At 38.6% G+C, this 26,256-nt stretch overlaps 2 protein-coding genes across 2 annotated transcripts; one reads left to right on the plus strand and one right to left on the minus strand.

The window, feature by feature from the left end:
- Positions 1 to 276: 276 nt before the first annotated feature.
- Positions 277 to 2,512, minus strand: LOC122046425 (calcium-dependent protein kinase 21-like). Its single transcript, XM_042607113.1, has 8 exons — positions 1,964 to 2,512; positions 1,734 to 1,857; positions 1,520 to 1,663; positions 1,281 to 1,433; positions 1,079 to 1,194; positions 835 to 1,002; positions 527 to 754; positions 277 to 432 (listed from the first exon to the last, which is right to left on the minus strand). Exons 1-8 carry the CDS (start codon positions 2,510 to 2,512, stop codon positions 304 to 306), a joined length of 1,611 nt encoding a protein of 536 aa, XP_042463047.1. The 3' UTR covers positions 277 to 303.
- Positions 2,513 to 16,847: 14,335 nt separating this feature from the next.
- LOC122049305 (protein terminal ear1-like) lies at positions 16,848 to 19,468 on the plus strand. The gene is made up of 6 exons (XM_042610704.1): positions 16,848 to 17,573; positions 17,667 to 17,838; positions 17,923 to 18,348; positions 18,435 to 18,557; positions 19,077 to 19,218; positions 19,290 to 19,468. The coding sequence occupies exons 1-6, from the start codon at positions 17,042 to 17,044 to the stop codon at positions 19,455 to 19,457; spliced, it is 1,563 nt and encodes a 520-aa protein (XP_042466638.1). The 5' UTR covers positions 16,848 to 17,041; the 3' UTR covers positions 19,458 to 19,468.
- The last annotated feature ends 6,788 nt before the right edge of the window (positions 19,469 to 26,256 follow it).

The following is a 26,256-nucleotide window of genomic DNA, read 5'->3' on the forward strand; positions in this document are numbered from 1 at the left end:
TCCAGGAGGGAGATCAATTTGTTTGGGATGGGGATGGGGAAGAGTGTTTTTGGAGTATTAACAACACTAGCAAATTGCAGATTTCCTCACTAAGTCACACTACCATTTCTTTTTTATTAGCAAACTGGTGGTGACTCACTTAGAACAAATATTTCTAGTGCAAAAACTGCTGCATTTAGGGATACAGACGACTCCACTGCTTCCCCAACAAGGAGAAACTCAAAGCAGGGACGAGCAGGCTACAAATTCGATATTTAAACACAATGTGTGCTCCAAACAGCAATCCTAACTTTCCTTGTGCAATCAATTGTCTTTCAGCAACTTCTTGCTAAGGTTACTGAACAATTGCCTAGAGTATTGTCTGGATCCATTTCTCCAGTCACAGCCAGACTTCATCATCAGCTCAAATTCCTTGTAGCTGATGCGTCCATCCTGAAGCATTTTCAGATATGTTTTTTTTTTTTTTCATGTTTCACATGAATCAAGCAAAGGATTATAACAACTGATCTCCTTATAATTCTCTAACCTTGTCGGTATCGACGTCTGAGATGATCTCCCATATCACTTGCTCAGAAGGTGCATCACCCTCATGCAGAGCTTCTCTTAGCTCATCCATCTCAATGTAGCCACTGCCATCCTTGTCGAAGTAATTGAATGCCTTGGTTAATTGCTCCTCGCTGCTGATCTTCTTGAGGTGGACCGAGACGGTCATGAACTCCTCACAGTCCAAAGTTCCATTTCCATCGACATCAGCCTGCAATGGCACTCAAGAAGCATGGACATGAAGGCGCGATCGATCGAAGAGGTTAAGCCGCCAGGAAATAGAACACTCACTACTTCGAGCAGCATCTTGATGTCTGGTTCTGGAACAGGATCCCCAATTATGTGAAGACCCTCTTTTAGCTCTTCGAGGGTCAGGCTGCCATTGTTGTCCTTGTCCATCATATGAAACATCTGCTTAATATCAGCTGCTTCCTCCACTGGCAATTGCTCAGCTACGACCTGTGAAGTATATATCATATGAAATGTTAAAGCTTCTTCAGAAAAATAAAAACTATAACCACAAAACCCCACTCACTCTCAAGGCTTTCTTCTTAAATCTGTTCATCACTGAGAACTGCTGCAGCCTAGTTCTGACAGTTTCGCCGAGCGAGATGTTGGGAGCCATGTTAGCATTCTGAAGCCAAGGATGCTCTGTTCTCACAAAGGCAAGAACAGTTCCATGTGAATATGTTTTCAGTCAGCGAAGAGTTAGATGGAGAGGAGAAAGAAATTCATACCGAGAACTCGTTTAGCTGTCAACCTGGTCGACGGATCGGGATCGAGCATTCTTCGCACGAGATCCTTGGCGTTTACTGATATCTGCGGCCAAGGTTCTCTTTTAAAATCTACGGAGGACTTAAGAATAGCCTGCACGATTCCCTCATCATTTTCTACAAAGAACAACTACAGACAGGTTAATCGACATCGGTGCGATCGATCGATCGTATCGCAAGCATCTGAAATTTCAACTGCTTGCCTGCCCAAAAAGGTGGAACTCCACTCAACAAGATGTAAAGAATAACCCCAGCACTCCACACGTCTACTTCTGGCCCGTAGTTCTTGTTAAGCACCTCCGGTGCTATGTAATACAGACTTCCTACGACTTCAGAGAAGCGCTGACCTAAAGAAGAAGAAAGAATACTGTGTCTGATCGAGATGGAGCGGAGAATGCAGCAGAGAAGAAGACCTACCAGGCTTAAAAAATACAGAGAGGCCGAAGTCAATTGCCTTGAGGGGAGAATCTTCTGTTTTATCAGAAAACAAGAAGTTTTCAGGTTTCAAATCTCGGTGTATCACGCCATTTTCATGGCATATCTATAGAAAACAGAGAACCAAGATTGTCATCGGTTAAGGATGATTAATTTAGTTTGTTGATATAGTTTGAATGAATGAGGATCTATCATCTATAGGGATGGATTACCTGCACGACCTGGACGATGGTCTTGACGATGTTGGCGGCGGCGCGCTCGGAGTAGTGGCCGTGGGCGACGATGCGGTCGAAGAGCTCGCCGCCCTCGCAGACCTCCATGACGAGGTGGACGGACTCGGAGTCCTCGTAGGCCTCCCGGAGGCTGACGAAGTTGGGGTGGCGCGGCAGCGCGCGCATGATCTGCACCTCCCGGCGCACGTCCGCCATGTCCGCCCTGCTCCGGATCTTGCGCTTGGAGATGGTCTTGCACGCGAGTGCCTCGCCGGTCTCGGATTCGGAGCAGCGGCGCGTGATGCCGAATTCGCCCCGGCCGAGCTCGGCCCCTAGCCGGTAGCGCTTCAGGAAGTCAGCGGCGGCCGGTGGGGCGTCGAGGATGGAGATGGGGGAGGCTGAGCGAGAGTCAAAATCTTCATCGTCATCGTCTCCGTCGTCATCGTCTTCGTTAGTGTAGGGGAGGCAGCGGATGCTCCGGCGCGAGTGCTTCTTGTTGCGGCCGGGGAAGGAGTCGGAGTAAGGGGGGATGGAGTAGCAGCCTCCCATTCTCCTCTCTTTCCGCTACCTTTCCTCGGTCTCTCTCTCTCTCTTGTTCTGTCTCAATCGTCGGAGGAAGGCGTTGAAGAGAGGAGGAAAGTTTCCGGTGCGTGGTTTGCCGGGGATGGCGGGATCAGGTTGTTGGCGCCTTTTTTAGTAAATCTTTTAACGATCGGGAGGACCGTCAAAGTCTTCCCATTATTTATTTATTTTTCATAAATATTCAAAATATATATTCTATATTATGTTTTATCAAAGGGCACATTTCAATATAAGTATATTATTGGAACAAGATGTTCAAGTAGAGATTTCGAAGATTAAAGTTTTTGAAAGAAGAAATTTTTTAAAAGAGGAATTCTAATGCTCGAAGACTGTTTATTTCTTTTATCCGGTGGTAAAATGAAGTCGTCATCTGAGTGATTTCTTCATGATAGTTCCACACACTTTGAAAAGGGTGATAAATTATAGAGATTTATTAAATCTTAGTCGAGTGACCTCTCTAACTAAGAGACATGAGATAATCCAAAATAGTATTTGCACCTATCAAAAATTGAACATGTCTCTATGGTAGCAAGTCATGCTTGAGTACTAAATCAACCAATACGATAGAATTATATAACACTGAGATATCCGATGGGATCTAGAATCGTGCTGAGCTGTCAGTCAAGGTTAAGCTGATTTTCAAGGCGTCAAACTTGGCCTAGATGAGATTTGAGTCTCAACAAACCCGTTGGTTCTCCAGAGACTCATGTTTGATGTAGAAGTAGGTCTTAATGACTCCTTTTCTTTCCGGTGGCCTCCCACCATTTATTCTAGGAAATGAGCCGTTCTCGACATCTTAGGTCTCAGTGACCTCTTGGCATCTTGGGTCTTACAACCTCTCGGCATCTTAAGTCTCAACGACCTCAACATATTAGGTCTTTTGGACTCTCGGCATCTTGGGTTTTACCGACCTCTCAACATATTGGGTCTCGACAACCTCTTGGAATTTTGGGTCTTAGTGAACTCTCGACATATTAGGTCTTAGCGACCTCTCAGCGGCCTCTTGGCATCTTGGGTCTCAGCGATCTCTTAGCATATTAGGTCTCAACACCCTCTCAGCATCTCGATATATTAGGTCAGCATCTCGATATATTAGGTCTTAGCGCTCTCTTGGCATCTTGGGTCTCAACGACCTTTAAGCATTTGGGTCTCAATAACCTCTCGATATCTTGGGTCTTAGCAACTTCTTGGCATATTGGGTCTGAGCAACCTCTTGGCATTTTGGGTCTCAACGACCTCTCACCATTTAGGATCTCAGCAACCTCTCTTATATATAGATCTTAGAACTTACATTATTTATTCCTAGGGTCATTCCACATCCACTTCATCTTCATTCACCCCAAGATGCCCTACATACAGTAGGGATCCTTTGGTCCGCAATTTGCGGACCAGGGGATGGTCCACTATATGAGGACCATTGATTTGGATGGAGTCCACCTTTAAATTGGTAGGGTCCATCCAAATCAAGGGTCTACAATAGTGAACCATCCCCTGATCCGCAAATTGCGGACTAGAGGATCTGTCCTCCCCTACATAGGCTAGTTGACAGTGATTGCGAATATCAATCTGAGAATGGAGGAGTGTTTACGAGGTTGTCATATTTAGTCTCTTAGATGCCCCCGATTAACACATGGTGATGAATAATTAGGGAGACTATTAATGGCTATCGGATCTGGTCTCCTTTTTGGCTCCCACAATGATAGCATTCCAACTGACATGAAGATGTTTTTTGGACAACTATATAAGCAACTACCAAGGTAACGACAAAAGGAGGATTTTTTTTTCCCAATTTTTGACTAACTCCACCAGCTTCTACCTTCCTCCTTCCATTTTTTCCACAGGCCATCTCAAGTAAATCCTAACTTGAGCGTCATAGTAGCTCCAAGATTCGTCTCATGACTAGTCTAACTCTCCATGAGAGTGTATTTCAGATCCTCTCATCTCCTTCCTCGACGATCCCTAAAGAGTGTGTGTGTCAACACGTTCATTGACTGACGGCTTGACTGTCCACGGTATTTAATCAAAACATCAACTATACCAATAGGTATGTTTATTTCTTTTATCAATTATGAGAGAGGAGCATGAGAGGGAACTATTTGATAGACTTTAGATATTAAATCTTTCATGTTTTATTGTACTTTTACTCCACTAATTAAATAGACTCAATGCTTTCAGTATTTTTTTTTAAAAAAAATTTAGTTGTCACCATATATCTAACTCTTTAAATCGATTAATTCGAGAATGACTTGTCTAATATCATGAAAGTTTTCATGACAGTTGAAACTCGAACTTTAGATCTCTCAGTTATTTATTGAAGGGTCTAACCATTACATCATTATTCTGGGTTCATAAAGTAAATTTAAACTATACCATATTATATTACTTTAGTTTTTATTTTAGTGATTTGCCAATTATTATCAGATATAAAGATTTCACTATGTGTGATCTTAATATTGTAGCAAAAAGTGGAATCCGTCATGTTCGCAGTTTCATACGGTTGATTCTATAACTATTTGTGAGGAGATAAATCGAGAAATGATAGATGACCACTCCGGGAATGTGTGACCTTAACATGAAACTTAGTGAATAAGATTTCAACATATGATTTATGTAGGCAAGTATATATTTTATCGTGATTAATCTAACCAAAAGAGAGACACTAGATTGTTTATCTACTAGACCATGTTTTATTATGCTTTTACTCCACAAAACTAGTAGACCCATACTCCCTTCGTATAGTGGACTAAAATTGCACTATATTATATTATTCTAGTAATTCTTTTTAATGAATATTTTTTAACTTGGGAAATAAAGATTTCACTATGTAGCTTTATGATAAAATTTGGTTTACTAAATTTCAACATACATAATCATCTGATCAAAATAAGCGGCACTAAATCAAGTGCTATTATATTGTAATGTCCAATATTATTCTAGACACTCAATATCTATTCACCTAACTAAAATGAGATCAATAGCTTAACTTGAGAGCAAAAGACAGCATGAATGAAAAAGAAATGATATTGAATTTCAAATGAGATAAATATTTTAATGGTCAAGTTTGTAGAAATCCAAATAGTCTAGATAAATTAGTGGATTTTGATTAAAACCCACTGATTGACTTAGAGAACTCATATTATATCCATTTTAGGTTATGTGGATTTCTAAGGTTACAAGGAGTCCAAAAGTGTTCTCCATTATTTATTTCGGGCTCCCAGAGATGCTCCAATATATGTTAACTTTCAACTAGAACACTTATGTTGAGTTTTCTACATACGAATCTGTGTGTAAACATGTTTTCGAAAAATATGCAATAGAAATGAAATAAATTTATAAATTATTACTACGCGCATCACACACATTCATAGAAACACACATGTGCAAGATATAACCGTAGATTAAAACTTTGTTTAGGAATTATACACGTCGGATGACGTTTAATAGAAATAGCATCAACTAGTAAACCTTGCAAAATTTGTCTCTATCGATATCCATGTCGAGTTGTCTTCAAGACGACTTCACAAGACACAAGTTGTTTCTCTCCATTTGGTACTAGCCAAATGAGGAGACGACATGAAAGAGGAGAAAAACCAATGGCTCAATTTGGTGACCAGTGCAATTGCAATTCGGCAGCACAAAAGGAGGTCCAGTGGTGCTCCCTTGTAGATCCAGCTGTGCTCCAAGAATTCCGACCATCTTTTGGCCGGAAGAAGGAAGGACATGCTTGTCAAAGGGAAAGCTGCAAAGAGAAGGTCCTTCTAACTTTTGGTCGGAGTCTTGCAAAGGGGCGGCGACAAGGAGAGAGGCAGCAACTCTTGAAGGGGCGGCACACCAAACACCAAGAGGAGAAAGACCCTTAAGAAAATCTTAACCCTCTTGTTCTATGAAGAGACATTTATAAATCTCTTCATTAAGACATGGGGAACAAGTCATAACCCAAGCCCAAGGTCAATCTTAAGCCCACATCATATGTGTTAGCTTAATTCATCTACAAGAGGTATGATCCAAAACCAAAATCATGTCTCATGAGTAGACCCAATTTGCCTACAAGAGACATGACCCATTAGCCATTTTATTGTAACAAATACTTTTTATATTTGCCTTTCGTTTGGTCCGACCAAAGTTAATTTCTTTCTCTCTTTGATAATCTTATTCTTAACTTACTCTTAGGTTTTTAAGACATACTCATAGTGTGTGTGACTCAATAGGTTTCCGGTTATGTTGGTTATTTATAATTAACTATTAATTATGAACTAGTTATCTATAACTAGCTAGCATCCACATGTTAACTCTCAACATCCCAATATTCTCAGTCAGCAATGATCGATTGCTTGGATAAACCAAAGAGTATAACATATGCTAGTCGATTGACGATGTCCAATTTTATCAATTCATTGATTAGGAAAGATTTTAATACGTACTATACACATATAAGATACCTACTAATTATAATCCAATTATAATTTATCTAATTTAATTTGTATTATGAATTTTATTAATTAAATCTAAGATCAAATAATATATATAAAAAATACACACTCAAATAGTAATTTTATTTATCAGATAAATAATATAATTTTTAAAAGTAATTTACTTTTAAGACACTTCTAAAATATAACAACTTGGGTCTAATCTTTTATAGACCAGACCCACATTAGCCTAATCTGATAATAGATCAGGATCGTGACGTTGATTTTAAAAAATAGTACCATCTTGGTACTTGTATAATTAAATTACGGTATTAAGTTTTAAAAATTAATGTAATAATAATTATTGCATGCATACACGTAAAAGAGTGAGAAAAAAATAGAAAAATTTAAACGGTGGAAAGGGTGCAGAGTAAATTTGCATGCAACGATTTAACAGAAAGGGTCTAACGGTAAGACCACCTAAAATTAATATGTTTTTGATTAATTTTAAAATATGGTGTGTGATTTGAAATCTACGTCTGTTCTTTTGTAAATGTTTGAATATTTTAAAAATAGACTATTAAATATATATAAATTATATTTTAAATTTATTTTAGCACAAAAAAAACACGTATTCATGCATAGAATGTCTGATGCACGCAGGCCCATTCAAAGTTAATGGTATACTGCGACTGCGACTGATCGCATCATCCTCCTGCACTTTTCCTTTCCCCTCAATTAAATTACAATATTGAGACTGCAGTACTGCTTGCTGGCGGATGCCATCTGACACCTCCACCGCTTCATTTCACTCCCAAACTAAGCTGCTAGCTGCAATGGCCATGCATGCAGGAGCTATCCATCTCTATGATATTCGGCTTACTATGGATTTATTCAGCATGCAACATATAATTAAACAGATAGAAGATAGAAGATAGAAGATAGAAGATAGAAGATAGAATATAGACGAGACAGGAGGAGCAGTACATTGCGAGGCATCTCGAATGCACAAATGTATGGGTAGCCTGTGTAGTTAGTGTATACACACAATGTCATGATTCATGGACGCAATATGTCGGCTCCAGTTCGTGGAGCATGAAAAGGAGAGAGTCTTGCTGCATAAAGCGATGGCTAGCTCTTCGGGGTTCATAGTGCATTGTCTACGTCCTTTGTGTTTGGGCGACCAGATAAAATAAGGGGGAGGGGCTTCAAAAGTGTATAATTAATGATTGGCATATAATTATAAAAAAAATATCAGCATTTGACGAAGGACCCAGTTGTAATGATATGTTCAAGAAAAAAAATTTAAGGAAAAGCTCAAGGATAAATACATAAAGTGATGAAGCCCATAAAAAGTGAAATGATGGGCCATGATTTTATGTGTCTATCCTTGAACTTTTCCTTGAGTTTTTTTCCTTAAGTATATCATTACTCAAATTTTTAAAGGCGCATTTAATTTATTTTTTTTAAAATGATAAATTCAACTAGTCTTGAGATGATTGATCTGATCCTATAAAATTTTTCTACCGGATGAACAACTCAGTAGCCTAATACTATGATTAGACACCTGATTTAAAAAAAAAATTTCTATAAATTTACATATAAGTTTTTAGATTTCCAACATGCAACATCACAATATTATTATTCTAAATAAAAAATAAGTACGTCTTTTAGAATTCCACAATTAAAAAAAAGGAAATTACATATAAAAGATGACGTAGTCGATTGTATTATAATATGATATTGGGAGATTTTAGAAATGGAAGAGGTTTGTTTGTGGGGAATAAGGTGTAGGGTTTGGTGGGGTGCAAGGGGAGGAGATCCGGAAACAGCTAGCCTTACCTTTATCATACAAATTAATATACTAATTAGTATTTCAATATTAATTATAGTCACGCTATTCTATTCAAAAAAAATACAACAATAGATTTTTTAAAAAATAATTCTAATATTTAGAGTAAGCTAAAACAATAATATGTCTGGTAACTAATTTTAAACTGAGGATTAATATACGGTAAAGCTTTTCAGTAATACTAAGAGCATTTACCTTCATTGGAGCTTTCGAAGAGTTTTTTTGTTACGGCATTCATGTCATGTCATGTCAAAAATAAAAAATCTCACATATCTTTTTATTATTAAAAAAATCTCTCAATAATTTTTTGATAGACCCCATATTTTTAAATTCCACACTATATATTTCTCTCTTAATGAAAAAAACACCTTCAGTATTATATTTAAATTAAAAACTTTATTTTAATTAAAAAAATAAAAATGGAAAGGACCTCTCTCCCACTATCTTCCTCTATATCGTCACATACACAATAAAGAGTGTTGGTGTAATTGACCTCCAAAGTTTTAATATTCGACAAATATGTTTGAGTAGTTTAATGAAGCTTGATCATGAGAAGTCCTAGTCGTGGCTAGGCAAGGGTGGAAAGTCAACCAAGTGACTAGTCCTAATTGTGGTTAGACAATGGAAGTCCTAGTTGCAGGCTAGGCAAGGAAAATCTCGGTATATCGTGGAAGCTAGGTGGATTCGATAGGTTTGAAGGACCTGATCCTTGGGTAGCCGAATATTGAGGTAAGGAAAGTCTCGGTAGATCGTGGAAGCCAAGTGGATTCGATAGGTCTGGAGGACTTGATCCATGGATAGTCGAATACTGAGTCTTGGTGAGTGAAATCAGGTGGAGAAACCCTTAGGGGGTGGTAACCTTAGGTTCTGGTGAGTGAAGTCAGATGATGAAAATCCTAGGGGAGATAACTTTAGGTAGTGAGAAGTCTTGGAGGAGTGAACTCCAAGCAAAGTTGATCGAACGACCGGACCAGCGAATCTCGATAAATTTAAGTTTAGATTTACCATAGTATTCTGTATTACTATTATTGTTGTTGACTAATATAGTATTGCAGGAAAAGTCTTAGTAGATCAGGCGATCAGACATTGAGCAGGCAAATTAAAGTCCAAACAGGTCTGGAGGATCAATGTTTGACAAGTAAGTTAAGGTATGCAACTGGAGGAGCGAAAGTGAGGTCGTGTTCCTGAAAGGAACAACCTAAGGTTGCTAATCCAACTGAAGAAACCGGGAAGGTTTCTAAGTTGAGATCAAGACAGTTCTACTATCTAATATTACTCATGCATTATATATATTACTGTACTAACCTTTGTGTTGCAGGAATACTATGTTTAACTCTGTGTTATAAGTTCATCCTGATCGGTCGATCGAACGTAGGGATCGGTCGACCAAATCAGCTTGACTCAGATCAGAGATCAGTTTAGACCAAAGCAGAGCACGTTCCATCTAAGCTTGATCGGTCGACCGAATTAGAGGATCGGTCGATCGAACCTTGATAACTCAACACGGTTTAAATCAAGCAGAAGCAAAGAAGAAAGAGCGACTGATCGATCGACCGAACCAGGGGATCGATCGACCGAACTAGAGGATCGGTCGACCGAACTAGGGGATAGGTCGATTGAACCATCATCACTTAAATGGAGCATTAATTCCAGATCTCGGTGAACAGGGAAGGATCTCTGTTCGATTGACCAAACAAGGGGATCAGTCGATCAAATACTTTAATGTCATTAAATGTCGAAGATCGAATCAGCATCAGATTTCAGCAAAAATGGAAGGGAGCTGGTTCGGTCGACCGAACATCGATGACTTTAATAAAAGTGAGCTCGAGGTCCAAGGCTATGCAACAAAAAAATGAAATCTATTTTAGTTTCAAGTTCATCTCTGTGCTAGCTGCTGCTTGTGATACTGCTCTACAACTCACGCAAGCAACTACCTCGTTCAAGCGCCGACAAAGCATCATCTTCTATAGTAGTGTTGGTATACTTTTATTTTATAAAGCTTGTATTGTACTTAAACTCACATAAGATAGTATGTTGTTAGTATTTTATATTCTTGCATATTGTACGCACTGCTTCTTTCAAAGGTTTTCGGAAAGAAGAATCTTAATGGATTGCCCATCGGTGCGATCAAGGATCGCGAGCCTTAGAGTAGGAGTCGATCGACCTAGGCTCCAAACCAAGTAATTGAACATGTTCTTTATTTTCCGTTGCACGACTTTGATTTAAACAAGTAAAAGAAAAGTTTTATAAAGTGCGATATTCACCCCCTTCCTATCGCACTCATTCGATCCTATAGAGCTCCCACTGTGAATGTCCTAATAGGGAGATAGATAAGTGTGTAAGAAGGTAAATATAATGCACCATCATTTGAGTTTATTTGTTTCTATAGTGATCATAAATTAAGCATTAGCAACTGTCATAACAATGACAATGGTAGATTTGCATAATTGAAGAGGGATCGAATCTCAGTAAAAGTCGTGAAAATATCCTCTCACACAGGATTTCGTTGGATACCAGATTTATTCCCTTCTAATGATGTGTAGTAGTTATGGCCTTATGGGGGACCATCAAAATGACGAATTTCATCTTTTACTGACTTTACAGATGACAATGGTAGATAAAATTGAGCAATACAATCCCTAATAGGTGCTAATAAATATATAAAAAAAAATAATAATCCTACCGGTGTGGTTGGCTCAAATTTCTACTGTCAACTTTATGTCTAAGTTGTTGATGCAAGACTGATACAAGAGAAAATTTTTAATAGGTCTTAAATTTTAAATCAGATATCAGAATCAGATAATTTATGGGTCAATTTCAGAGATCTACGATTATAAACATCGTTCAAAGCTTTTCTAAAAGCTCTGAATAATTGTTTAAAATTATTTTTAGTAATTTTTTATTTTAGAATTTGAGTATTTTTGTTTCTTGCAAGTTAGAGTTAGTCTATTTAAATATATGTTTAATTTTTTTAGGTATTATCTTTTATTAATGAATCAAACTTGTTCCTTGATAAAACCTACAGACGATATTTCCTCGTGTCTTGCATTCCCTTCTAACTTCCATCTTCAAAATAATGGTTATTCTATCAATCTTCAGAATAATCGCTATTCTATTCCGTGTAAATTATATTGTAAATTTATCTAATAAATAAATTTAGAAGACCATTTACTATTAAAATTAGACCGATGAAGTCTAAACATTTAATATCTTTAATAGTCGTGTGATCAATATCGCAGAGCTTATTAAACAAAGGGCTGATTTATATTTAGACCGGGGGCCATGGCCCGCGCCCTTCATCCCATCCAAATTTTTTTAATAATAATAATATTCTTATATAGAAACTTTTTATTTTCTTACTATATTTATTGTTTGGCCCCTCCAAACATAATGTCCAAAGATAAACGTGTATAGAAATTATCTCTCCTCCATTTACCTTCTCTCCTGACCAAATTTTCTCAAATTCATCCCAAAATCTTTGCTTCACCTTCATTGTGCCGCCGTCAATCTCCAAAATTTGGAATTAATTATATATTAGAAAAGTTCATGATCTAAATTTTCTATTGATAGTTTAATATCAAAATTTTGAAATAAGATCATGATTTTGAGATAAGTCGTCAGACCCTATTTCATGATGAAGTTGTGTTCAAACCTGTTTGCCTTCGTCAACCACCTCGCAATCTGGGATGGTGATTTATAGAAAATTTTGAGCTCAATTTGACTCCTAAATCGAGAATTCGAAGATTGGTTGTTTAAGGATTAGCAAATTTTTGAATTGATTCATGCAATTTTAGTTCAATTTTGATAGCAATAATTGATATTTGTTATATATTTGGAGGTAGGTATGGACTTTTCATTGATTTGAGGTATCAAATCAATTTTCATATTTGTTTGAGCATTTTTTTTCTGAGCCTAAGGTATTTTTAGTTGAGGGTTATTTTTAATAGTCTTAATTATCTATCTACGATTATCGATGATTCTTGAAGAATGATTCATACTCGATACGTCAGTAAAAGGAGTATACAATCCAGAAATTTTTATTGAAAAACTTCGGAAAAATAAAATTTTCTTAATTCCGGGATTAATAATTTTTAATTCAAAATATTCTTAAAATTTTTTATACTGAAAATTTTATTTTAAAGTAAAAAACATAAACTTAAAATAATAATAATAATAATAATAATAAAAAGAGAAAAACGTAAATTTCAAAAAAAAAAAAAAGGAAAACAAAGAAAAACGTGAATAAAAAAAACATAAAAACGTAAATTAAAAAGAGAAAACGAACTTTAAAAAACAAAAAGAAGAAAAAAAGGAAAAAGAAAAACGCAAACTAAAAAAAACGAACATCAAAAACAAACAAAAAAAGGAAAAAAGAAAAACGTAAATAAAAAACATGAACTTATAAAAAAATAACAAAAACAAAAAAACATTAAAAAAAGAAGAAAATCATAAAATAAAAAAATAATAATAGAATTTAAAAAAAAAGAAAAATAATATGTATAATTGATTATGTAATAATAAAAGGTAATATATTAAAATATTAAATTAGATTATATATTAAAATCTTTAAACAAATAAGTTTTCGTTATATTATCTAAATTAAACCAAACAATATTAAGTTATATTTTATTTTATATAATCTTAATTATGTAATTATTAAATAATTAATCATATAATCAAAATTATATATAATAATTTGAACCAAACGCACTCGAAGAATTAAAAAAATTTTAAATTTCTTTTAATTAGAGAATTGTATTTCAAAGCTAAAATCTTAAATCCGCCACTTGTAACAGCTGAGTACTGGATGCATATAACCTTGTACACCAACCAACCGCCTCCACGGGCGGGATCAACCGGTTATGACATGGTATTCTTGCAACATGGGTCGGGAGGTCGAAGGTCTGCGGCAGCAATTGCGATAACATCAATATCTGTCCGTGCTAAACACCTTCGACCGCCATGTCATCGCCGGGCCCGTATTCACCGTGATTTACTCCCTCTCATACTCGTGGGGCAGAGGTGAGGGGGCCGCTGGGCGGCGGGACCCGCCTTTTTTTTGCAACTTGTACACCAACCAACCAACTAACCAACCAACCTACAAATATCGCCATATATGTCTAGTTTCGATTGACCCGTGGTCAAGGTGGGGCCGTCGTACAGCCCCACCTCCGACGGGACCCTTATTTTTTAGTATTTTTTTTAATTAGTAAATGCTAAACCTCCATGTTAATCAAATTTTACAACCATCTGCTTATTATTAGTAAATGCTCGTCATGTTTTTTGTTCGTGCCTGGACAACAACGATGATTTCTTCTTCCCCAAACGATAAACTCTTCGACAATATATTTCACTAAATTTTATATATATATATATATATATATATATATATATATATATATATATATATATATATACGCACACGAACAAAACGTTGATTTCTTCTTCCCCAAACGATAAACTCATCCACGATATATTTCACTAAACTTTATATATATATATAGTTTTTTATTATTTTGAGTATATTATATATTTAGGATTTAAAATTTAAAAATTTAAAAATTAGGTTATAATGAATTTGAATCAATAAGTCTCTCTAGGATTCATGTTTCACTCTTGGATTATAATATTCAAAATTAAAAATTCTAGATGTTTACAGAATGTATTATATGTATTTAAAGTTGAAGATTTTAGAATTTAGAAATTGAATTATAATGAGTTTTGAGTTAATAAAAATTTTCCTTTAAGGTTCATATTTTCTTCTTGAATTATAATATTTAAAATTAAAAATTTTAGATACTCATAGCTATAGTGTTTCTTTAAAAAAATATTGATTTAAAAAATAAAATGAATCCAGACACCTAGATTGAATCTAGGCACCTAAACACTATAGCGCACCAGTCCACGTCACACAATCCGCAACATAGAATCCCTATATATATATATATATATATATATATATATATATATATATATCACAGTGCGCACTGTGCACGTCGCACAAGATATCAACATTTTTTTCCTTTTTTATTATTATTTTTAATTTAAAATTAAAAAAATAATTAAAATATTTTTTTTTAAATTTTATTTCTAGAATTTGTAAGTTATTTTTTTAAAGATTTTATCTTGAGGGTTTAGATTTTTCAATTAGATTATAGTATTTAGAAAAAAAAATTAAAAATAAAATAAATTTAAGTATTTATTGAGTATTGTAATGTGTTTAGGGGATATATTAAAGATTTATATATAAGGAAATATTAATTTAAAAATTCAAAATCGAAATAATAGATATAGTATGTTATTATTATTTTTTAAAAATTTTGAATTAAAAAATTAATTAAAATATTTTTTAATATTTTATTTTAGGATTCATGCATCCCAATTAGGTTATAATTTTCAATCTATTTTTTTTAAAGATTTTACCTCTAGGGTTTAGGCATCCCAATTGGGTTATAATATTTAGTAGAAAGAAAACTTAAAAATAAAATAAATTTAAATATTTATGGAATATTATAATGTGTTTAGGAGATATATTTATATATTAAATCTTGATTTTTTAATTCAAATTATAAAAAAAAAATAGTTAGAAAAGTGTGATATGTTGCGCGCGTAGTCAGCGCACTGTGCGACGCACAACGTATCACCACTATATATATATATATATATATAAGCGTCGTGTATAGGAGATCGGATTCTCTAGACCGCAAAGTGTGGTTCAGAGGATGAACCACTTCATTGATAGGTGGAATTTCATGGATCCCACCTGTTATACAAGTAGGATCCATGGGATCTCACCTATTAGCAACCCCTGGTCCAGGAGTAGATCAGGAGTTGCGGTCCAGAGGATCTTGACTGCATGTACAATAGTACTGTCATGCTATTTTTTTGCCGTCTTCATCCTCTTGCCTGTGCACCCACCGTGCTGCCTTACTCGCCAACCACCCACTTGATCGACGCCCGGCTGCACGTACATCATTGGCAACTTCCGACCGTTTGATCTGATCCAAACTATAGTCCTGGAAAGATGAACCCATTGGGTATCGCAACTAGATTTCGGCCACGAACCGTTGCAATTGCGGTCGGAATCTGACTGCTACTGAACCCGGCCAAATTGTAGCCAGAATCCAGCCGCAATTGGCCGTGATTTGGCCGCGACGCTAGCGGCTGCAATCATTACCGTGGACGGGATTCAACAGCGATCTGGCCGGGGTCCAGCTTGAGCCTATCCGCCGCCGTCCAGTGACGACCTACCGTAGCGAGGCGGATCGCGAGAAATCGTTGAATTAAAAAAAAAAAAAAACAACGTCGCATACAGACACTTAAATGGTGTATATATATATATATATATATATACTAAACCGGCTATAGTGGCTCATAATCCCTACAATGACACAACATGAACTAGACATGGACTACGAGTAGCAGCAGACTTAACCTGATTTCCTGATAAAAACAAGTAGGAGATCTTCTTTGGCGATTTGCTGATAAAAATAGTAGGAGTGTTTGTCGTCGACAGCCCGCCCATATATGAGCAAGGCGACATTGGAAAGGTATCCTTGCGATCCTACTATTTTCCATCGATCCTCCTCCTCCTATCCTACTACTCCTGATTAATTCCTGCATGCCCACTGTTCCTCTTTTCATCCTCCCTCTGCCCTATCACCCGCAAAAGGGAAACCAAAGCGCACCGACGCAACGACCGCACACTTTTCCGTCGCCCCAATCCTCCGCCTCGGCTCTCTGGCTGCCGCTCATACATTACATACTTGTGTTTCTTTCTTCTTCTTGGAAATTAGCGATTGACGCGGACAAAAAGCAGCCGATCTCATTACTGCTGCCTCTGCGATCCCTTCCTCCTTCCAGCGCTGTGCTGCCGCTACGAACCCTCTCGCTCGCCCGGTGGGTTTCCTATTTTGATGCGACACCGGGTGCGTTCCCCGAGGACGAGGCCAACCCCGTCATTTGACACCCGCTGCTGCCGCTTCGCTTTCCCTCGAATTCGATAAATATTACTTACCCTCCTTACGCCACCCTCCACGCGCGAGAGCGAGAGAGGTTTCGGAGGGCGTGTAGCGTCGCGGCGTTCGGCGTGCCGATAGGATAGTGGAAGAAGAAGCGACGGAGTCGTAGTTTCGCAGCGAGACGTCTCGTTTCGGCGCGCACCGCCGGCACGCACCGCCACCGCCTGCCTTTTTTATTTATTTATTTATTTTTGAGGGTTTTTACGTCGGTTTAATGGCTGGAGGAGGAGCCCGTGGAAACCTTCTTGATCCGGCGGCCGCCGAGTTTCGGCCGGAGACCGCTCACCGGTTCGCCGTCTTCGCTTCCTGCCACCAGTTGCACTATCCGTTGCCGCCTCCGCCGCCGCCGCCTCAGGTTCCCTCGGTGTTGGCTTCGAGGGCGGTGATGATAAGCATGGTGCCCCGGCACTTGGGTGAGGCGGAGGTGAGAGCCGCGATGGAGGCGTTCGGCAGGGTGCAGGCGGTCGATGTGGGGGCTCTCGCGGCGGAGGGCGTCGTCATCGTGCACTACTACGACCTGAGGAGCGCGCAGGCGGTAGTGGCGGCGGCGGCTCACGGGCTGGTCTATCTCTCCGGCGGATGGGGCTGGTTCGGCGGTTGGGGCCTCGGCGCGAACCACTTCCCGGCGGTTTGGGCTCAGTTTGCGGCGGCGGCGATCGACGAGCCCAACCAGGGATTCATCTTCGTGCTTAATTCGGATTCGGCGTTTTCCTGCACCGCCCTCGCCCAAATCTTCGGAGCATTCGGTGAGGTCTTCAACCGCAACTTCTCCAATTAAATCTTCCACGGTTAATCCCTATGGAGCAGATGACACATACATGCCCTTCTTGATCAATCAGGAGTTCTCAAGGACGTGAAGGTGGTTCCATCGAAGCAGCAGCACCTCGTGCTGGTGGAGTTCTACGACAAAAGGGACGCCGGCCGCGCTATGTTAGAACTCAACGGCAAAGAGATCGACGGAAGACGGCTGTTTCTCCAATTCGGAGCGACTGAAACCCAAACAATCAGAAGGTGCCTCCTCTCCACACTTCGATCCCTCTCATTTGCTTAATTATAATCTTAACTCCCTACATATCCACTCGATTCCCGGAGCAGCAACACTCTCCGAAACGAGAAGAATCGCGAGGTCTCATTGCCTCCGAGGCTCGCGCGAGGGAGTCTCAAGGACGGCAGATGGCTGCAGAGCAGTGAACTCCGGCAAGTCCGGAAGCCGGCGCCATGTTTTGTGAACGCAGCCAAGCCCAGCGCTAAGACCAGCCACAGCGCCATTGTCAGCGCGGAGAAATGGAGCAGGAAGTCACTCCGCCACAACCACTGCTACGCCCCGTCACCGCCGCCGTCGACGCAAGAGCCGTCGACCAGCAAAAGAAGGGGTAATTGGAAGAAATTCAGCAAGACTAAAGAGGAGGATTCCGGCAGGTTTCTCTTCAAGGAAATCGACACAGAGGCATCTCGCCAGCTTTCTCCTCGCAGGGACTCGAGAACCACCGTCATGATCAAGAACATCCCCAACAAGTATAGGTCCGTCTCATTTTTCCTGTTCTGATGCTCGAAACGATCTCATTTCATGATTAATCTGAACATCAATTCATGGTCTGCGAGTGCAGTCAGAAGCTGCTCTTGAGCTTGCTGGACGACCACTGCGTCGAATGCAACGATAAGATCAGAGACAGCAAAGAGGACGAGCCTTACTCCGCCTACGACTTTCTCTATCTCCCCATCGATTTCAAGTAAGTTTTGCATTCTCCGGCATTCTGCAAACTGTTCTTAATTAAAACTGCCATTAATCTCCTCCATTGCTGCTGCTGCTTCTCCTCCATGCTAATGAGTAGAGTAAGATTGCATTTTGGTGGACGACAATCCTGGAAACAACAGAGCATAAAGTACTCGACCGAGTATGGAAGTTGAAAATTTTAATCTGAATCCATCGAACCTTAATAATCCAACAAAAGCACAACTTTTTTCTGGCACAAACAAATATTAAAGTCGCCCATCCACTCCAGTCTTAGTGCTCGTCCGATAGATTGATTTAGATCGAGATATGTGGAAGTGACCCATCAGAACCCAAAGCCTTCGCTTAACACGAACAACAATAGTTTATCTCGTGCATGAACTCAGAACACTAGAAAGCTGCTTTCGGACAAGACACGAAAGCATGAATTGTGGTTTCTTTTAATCTTGGGACTTGTCGTTTTGTTTAAAGTTGGAGGATGATTATTGACTAATGATGCTTGTCGGTTGTGTCGAAGCAACAAGTGCAACATGGGGTACGGGTTCGTGAACTTGACGTCGCCGGCGGCCGCCCTCCGCCTCTACAGAGCCTTCCACCGGCAGCCATGGCAGGCCTTCAACTCCCGCAAGATCTGCCAAGTCACTTATGCTCGTTTGCAGGTTACTAATTAATTAGCTTTTGTGCGTGTGTTCGTTTGGAATGAGCGTTTGATGTGTTGTTCGTGATGAAGGGATTGGAAGCGCTGAAGGAGCACTTCCGGAGCTCCAGGTTCACCTGTGACTGCGATGAGTTCATGCCGGCAGTCTTCTATCCTCCACGCGACGGCGAAAAGCTCACTGAACCGGTCCCTGTCGCCGGCAGGCGTGCCAGGGCTTCCGAGGACGGTAATTCTAGATGAGACAAGGAAGGATGTTGCAGTCGATATAGATGAATGTGTTCTGTTGTTTACTTCCAACTCGTTGTAACATTTGCTGAGGCCAAATGTGGAACGAAGGTAGCTTTGATTTACTTCTCAGTTCTGGATGGTTCAATATACCTGTTGCTTTTTAGACGTTATCAACTTGCATTTGTGAGAACATTTGATACTTTATCGAGTCATAAAAGAATGACGGACGAATGAGCATCACCGATGATCTGTATTTCATAGCGAGGGAGTTCCTTATTGGCATAAAAACTCTTTGACATAGCCCCCAAAAACATGGAAACTAGCGGGATAATTAGCAAAACATGAAATAGTTAGTGCGATGGGCATCTTACTTATCTTGGTTTTTTAGTTAGCAATAGGTATTCAGTTTTTTGGGTGGACTAATCTTGAGAATGTTTGATCCGATTCAACGAAAATTTTTATCATCCATTAATGTAAATTCAAAAACTCTCATAGCAGGCGGCCAATAGTCTATTGTCTCATATTTATCATTCCGTTAGAGGAAAATATTTAACAGTCTTATTTAAAGATTTTATCTTAAATTTTAGATAGGATAATTAAAAATTTTTTTACATCAACCACCCTATCCATTCCCTAAATTATGCATCGATGAACAGTACTTCTCTAAATTTAGAGAATGAATTCTATTCCCTAAATATTATAGAGGAGAAAAAGAAATAAGAAAGTTGATATATGATTTATTGAAAAGTGGATATCTAAATTTAATAAAGTAATTTTTTTATCCTAAATTATGTATTTTGGATAAGAAAACTGGTGTGTATGATCTAACATCATCTTTGATTTATCATCTCATTAGAGAAAAATATGGCACCATAATTAGAAATTATCCACGATTAATTATAATGTTTGAATCGGATGCAAATTATTGATAAATCTGATTTAACTCTCCAATATTAGTCTATTGATAATATAATCAATTAATTATAATTCGGTAATTAATCTAATTAATCAATTTTATTTATTTTATTTTGATGGCAAGATTTGGTTTGTTAAAAAAAGAACTACTGAACAACCTAATTAAAAATTTAAAATTATCAAATCACATATCCTTATCCATTTTGCCCCTCCTCAATATTCATTAGCATAATAATATCCCAAATTGATTGCTACAGTCAAAATTGGCTCATGGATTTAGGTAGTTCAAAATGACATAATTTATCCTATGCATTCATCTATTTTTTTTATTATATTAAATTTTTTAAATATAAATTAAATTTTTTAATCGATTGTTGATGAACATTATCCCGAGATCATCAGGATAAATATGAGGAATAAAATGGGTATACAATTATGATTTAATAATTTTAAAATTACCTACGTGATCTAAATATTCGATAATCTTAGTTACATAGTTCAGTAATTTGCCCAAAAAAAATTGATTTTACACTGCCTCTAAAAGTTGTCTGCAAAAGTATATGGGATTATGGTCGCCTCTGTAGCAGAGAAATAATCCTTTTAATTTCCATAGCGGAACATCAGTTACAAAATTTTGAGCCCAATATGAAACTAGAAGTCCGAGTAAAAGTTTAAATTATCTTCGCAACTCTCGACCAAGATTCATGAGAAGAAGAAGACGGAGGAGGAGATACTTGCAAAATAATATCCAACCTTGTGTGATATACAACACAAAACAAACAATGGCATTCAGTTCGTTTGTCCCTTTTTAGGTTATTTCTCTTTGTCGGTCCAGAAATTTCAGTAGAAGGGATAAATGGAAGACCAATAAATCAGTACACACACAGACTACGAAGAATAATATGAATTCTGCTCCATCATTTAATGTGTCGTGCCTCAAAAGACATTGTCATCATTTTGATTTTCCTCTTCTCTTCTTTCAATTAACACGTCTGGATCTTTCTATTCTAAAAGGGTTTGAGAGGTAGGACTTGATCATAGTTGTTATTAATAAGAAATGGAATTCTAGAGAGAAGTGAAATTATCTACTTTGTCATATAACTCATGGGCATTGTACTTGCACAAGCCTGCCATTTCTGCCCGTGCCTGCCAATGGCGGCATGTAGCAGGTTTGGCTCCGGCAAGCCATGCATGATGCTGGCAGGCAGACACATTTGCTCAAGCATTTGTCAGCAGCTCTGGATCCAGGTACATGCACTCTACTACTGACGCTGCCTATCATTTTCTAATTCCACCCTAAAACTTTGTCAACAATTGAATCGGTCCGAAATGTCAAGTACTCCGACTCAAACGTCTTTCGCACCTGACACTCGACGCCCCTAAACTTGGCCCCGGTCATGGTCATCTCACTCGTGGTGTATCAACGATGAGAAGGCCGATCACCAACCGACGGTGGCTTTATGGCTCGGCTCTTCTGGGACCATAATCCTGAAGTGAAGGCTAGTAGCTCCAACAACGGCAAGTTAATATCATGGTGATAAAAAGTGACTATGTTTGTCCTAGCGTTTTCGTCAATCCGTCTCAAGATTAACACGGAAGAAGTAAATTACGAATAGTTACTAACTTTTGGAATAGTGACTGACACATAAAGGAGACATTTACCTCGGCTATGTCGAGATTCGAACCTTAGACCTCATGCGCTAACCACTAGACTATCACAGAGGGACACGGCAAGCTGATACAAGACTACCTTCATAGTTAAATGACCATGAGTTGGAAAAAATGTGAATGAAAACGAGGAGTGGATAGAAAAGACTCATGAATGAAAATTTTAGTTTTATATTGAGAGTTTTAAAATATGAAGGTTGATTTATATGGAATCATAAGCATTCTTGTGAATAAACGTATAGGGAGAGACTCTCTCTCACACATGCACTCGTGTAGGGGGTGTAAATTCAGGATTTGGATTGCATTAAATCAAATGTGACTCATGTTCGAAGATAACTTCCACGCGTCGAATGTCGGATCGGTCGGGGTAAAATTTTTCCAAATGAATCAGCCATTTTAATCCTTTTTTGCTAACTATTTAAGTGGGTAACAGATGCATTAATCATGAATTAATGGAGAATCACGGCCAAGCGACTAACGTTTCAAGCTCAGCTAGTAAAGGCAGTAAATGACCATTAATCATCAATTGAATACTGTTATGGGTCTAAGCTCTAATATAAGGAAGCTGCGATCATAGACAAAAGAACACACTACGACAAATAAATTCTTCCACCTTCGTTCCCCTAGTTTTCCTCTCCGTCATGCATTTTCGCTCGTCAGTCTACCCGTGATAAAAATTCGGGTACAATCTCAATTCACCGCAATCGAGCTGTGCTTGGCGGTGATCGCGGACTGCCGTTGTATCATGGAAAACACGCTTCTGCCATAACCTTTAAGCACTCCTCGAGATGACAAATCTGTTTTAAGAAAACTGCATTATATACATGCCTCAGCTTCTCTATTTTCAAGCACTTGGAAACCTACTCGGACTCGACATTTGACTAACTCTTTCCTAATCGGCTTCGCTCTCGAGCACTTAGGGACCCACTCGAGCTTAGGCAACACTCGACAGTTGGGAATGTAGCTTCTTGACTCAGCATCACTCTCTTGACTCAATGCACAAGTAGCGACAAATCACTCAGACTCGACCAACTCGATAGTCGGGCAATGTGTACACTTGGCTGCTCGGCCCTTGTGGTACTCGGGACACCTTGGGAGCATTAATCTAGCGACATCCATTTGGTTGTCACCCAGTGAAATCTTGGACAACCTGACAGCTCATCCTTTTTGTCGATAGCTTGAGATTATTAGCTCAGATAATTTAACAGATAAGTCTAAAGTTGAATTTCTTATAATTTTTAATTCAGAATATCCCCTATCTCTCTAGAAAAGATTCTCCAACAATCTTAAAATATATTATATTAACATGGTCATAGAAACAATTGAGAGATGCAACTGGCTCAATACATGAAGGCCCCCTTTATCCCGATTGGAAATGTTCCAATCAACTATGGGGAAAGGTTAGAAAAGTTTACTTGGTTGAACTTCAAGCAGTGACAACACTTTTCTATGTGAGCATGCTAAATGTGGCTCAGTTCTTGACAGAGGAATCTCCCAAGCCAGTTGAGGATGCTATTGATATCCAAACCATTAGGCTGCGCTTGGTAGCCTGTAATCTATCTTGTAATGTAATCCAGATTACATTACAAAGTCGATTATTTTGTTTGGTTTGATTTAAAACTTGTAATGTAATGTAATCTGGATTACAAAAGGTAGTGAAGATTTGTAATCTGGATTACAAAGCAAATGCTATGTAATTCGATTACATTACGAGGTCATTGTTTTATCAAAGTTTAAATGCCGAATATACCCCTAGTCTGTTGTCGACCGCCGCCCGCCGCCCGCCACCGGTCGCCGACCTTCGTCGCCGGCCGCCGGCGGTCGCCGGCCGCCGGTCGTCGCCGGTCGCCGGCCGCCGCCGCCGGCCGTCGTCGCCCGCCTGCCGTCGCCCATCGCCGCAGATTGGCGAAGACGGTGGCCTGCTGCGGCGACCGACGGTGGCGGCGGTAGCTGGTTGCCGATGGCTGTCGCAAACTCCGACAGAGGTGTGGCGACCGCCGATAGAGGTCACAAGATATTTTTGTCATTTTATAATAATATGAATTACATTCCTTATAAAAAATAATGGATACCAAACAAAAGAATGTAATCACCTTTGTAATCAAAGATTACATACATTACATTACCAAACGTAGTAATGTAATCAAAATTATATTACATTACATTACAAATTTGATTACATTACAAGCTAGATTACATTACACCCGACCAAATGTAGCCTTAGTGTAGTAGAAGCACGTAACCATTCAAAGTTTCTATGCTGAAATTATATCCTCAATTGTCTTACAGACATTTTGTTTGTTGTGTATAACATAATGAGAATGACTAAAGAATTGTGAGAGTTCTTAGACAAGAAGTATAAGAGGGAGGATGCGGGGGCCAAGAAATTCATTGTAAGCCGATTCTTGGACTACAAAATGGTTGATCCTAAAATTATCAGCTAAGTCTAGGAGCTTCAGGTAGTCTTGCATAAGATTCACTCAAAAAGTATGAAGTTGAGTGAAATTTTTTAGGTGACAACTTTCATTGAGAAGTTGCCTCCTAGGTGGAAGGACTTCAAAAATTACCTGAAGCACAAGTGGACGGAGATGAATATGGAGAAACTTGTTAGACTTCGCATTAAAAAAGACAACAAGTGTTCAAAGAGAAAGTTGTTCTCTCATACTACTGTGAAAGTCAATGTGGTCGAGCACAGTTAAAACAAAAAATGAAGGAGTCTCAAATCTTCCAAGATGGGACCCTGATGTAGCAAATGAATCCATTGATCTGTGCACAAATACATAAGCAATCTTCTAAAAATTATTGATTTGGTAGAAGAATATAAGAAATAGGAAATCAAACTCGTTGTTCCCAAAGGAGAAAATGTCAATAATCAATTAAAATTACCTCAAAATAATTAAACAGACGCTTAAATAGACCCAAAATCCTACTTGCAAAAGGTGAAGATACCCTTGAACTCTAAAAACCAAAAAATACTAAAAATAATAATAAAAAATATTTAGAGCTTTAAAAAAGGCCCTAAATGATATTTTTTTTGGATCCCAAACTAGCCCATTATAAGTTTCATCCAAAAACAAATATAGATATCTGAAGAAGCTCGATTTGGCACGTAGATTATCCCATTCTAATAGTCGAGTCAAAAGTTATGGCCTTCGAAAGCTTGCACTATTATTCGCACATGAAACCTAGAGGAGGTGTAAGCAAGAAGAAGTTCTTTAGGAAATGCTTTAACTGTGATCGAGTCAATCATAAGCAAGAGGTCAACTTGAACGAGGGACCAACATGAACGACCTATGCACCATGGTTTCCAAACTGAACTTGGTGGGTTTAAACCCACGACAATAGTGGATTTATATGTAAGTACCTTGAGTTAATTTTGATGTGATCAACAGAATTAAATTAGATCCTTTGTTTGATACCTTATGTCTAAGTGTGTAGGGACTTAGTGTTGGTGCAATCGACCTCTAGGATTTCGATCTTTGATAATATACCCAAGTATGGTCAGGTTGACCAAGGGTTAATCCAAACAAGACTTGATATTTGGAAGAAAGAAGTCTAGTCAGGACTATATGACCAGCAAGGGTAAGTCTTAACCGAAGGTTAAGCGGGTAAAAAGTCTACTAAGTGACTAGTCATAACTGGAGGTTAGGCAAGGGGAAGTCTTGGTGAGTGAAGTCAGACCCTAGTGAGTGAAACTAAGTGGTGGAAGTCCTTGTGAGTGAAAGTAGGCCCTAGTGAGTGAAATTAGATCATGAAAGTCCTGGTGAGTGAAGCCAAACAATGGAAGTCCTAGTTGTTGGTGCAGTTGACCTCCAGAGTTTTGATATTTGAGAAAGTACCTAAGTCTGGTGAGTTTGACCAAGGGTTGATCTAAATAGGACTTGATGTTTGGAAAAGAGAAGTTTAGTCAGGACTAGATGACTAGCAAAGAAAAATCCTAACTTTGTTAGACAAGGGGAAGTCTTGATGAGTGAAGTCAGGCCCTAGTGAGTGAAACTAGATAGTGGAAGTCCTAGTGAGTAAAGTCGGACCCTAGTGAGTGAAGTTAGACAGTGGAAGTCCTGATGAGTGAAGTCGGGCCCTAGTGAGTGAAGATAGATAGTAGAAATCCTAGTGAGTGAAGTTAGGTAGTGGAAGTCCTGGTGAGTGAAGTCGGACCCTAGTGAGCGAGACTAGGTGGTGGAAGTCTTAGCGAGTGAAGTTAGGCAATGAAAGTCCTAGTGAGTGA

Source organism: Zingiber officinale, chromosome 2B (assembly GCF_018446385.1).
Source record: "Zingiber officinale cultivar Zhangliang chromosome 2B, Zo_v1.1, whole genome shotgun sequence".
Taxonomy (NCBI): Eukaryota; Viridiplantae; Streptophyta; class Magnoliopsida; order Zingiberales; family Zingiberaceae; genus Zingiber; species Zingiber officinale.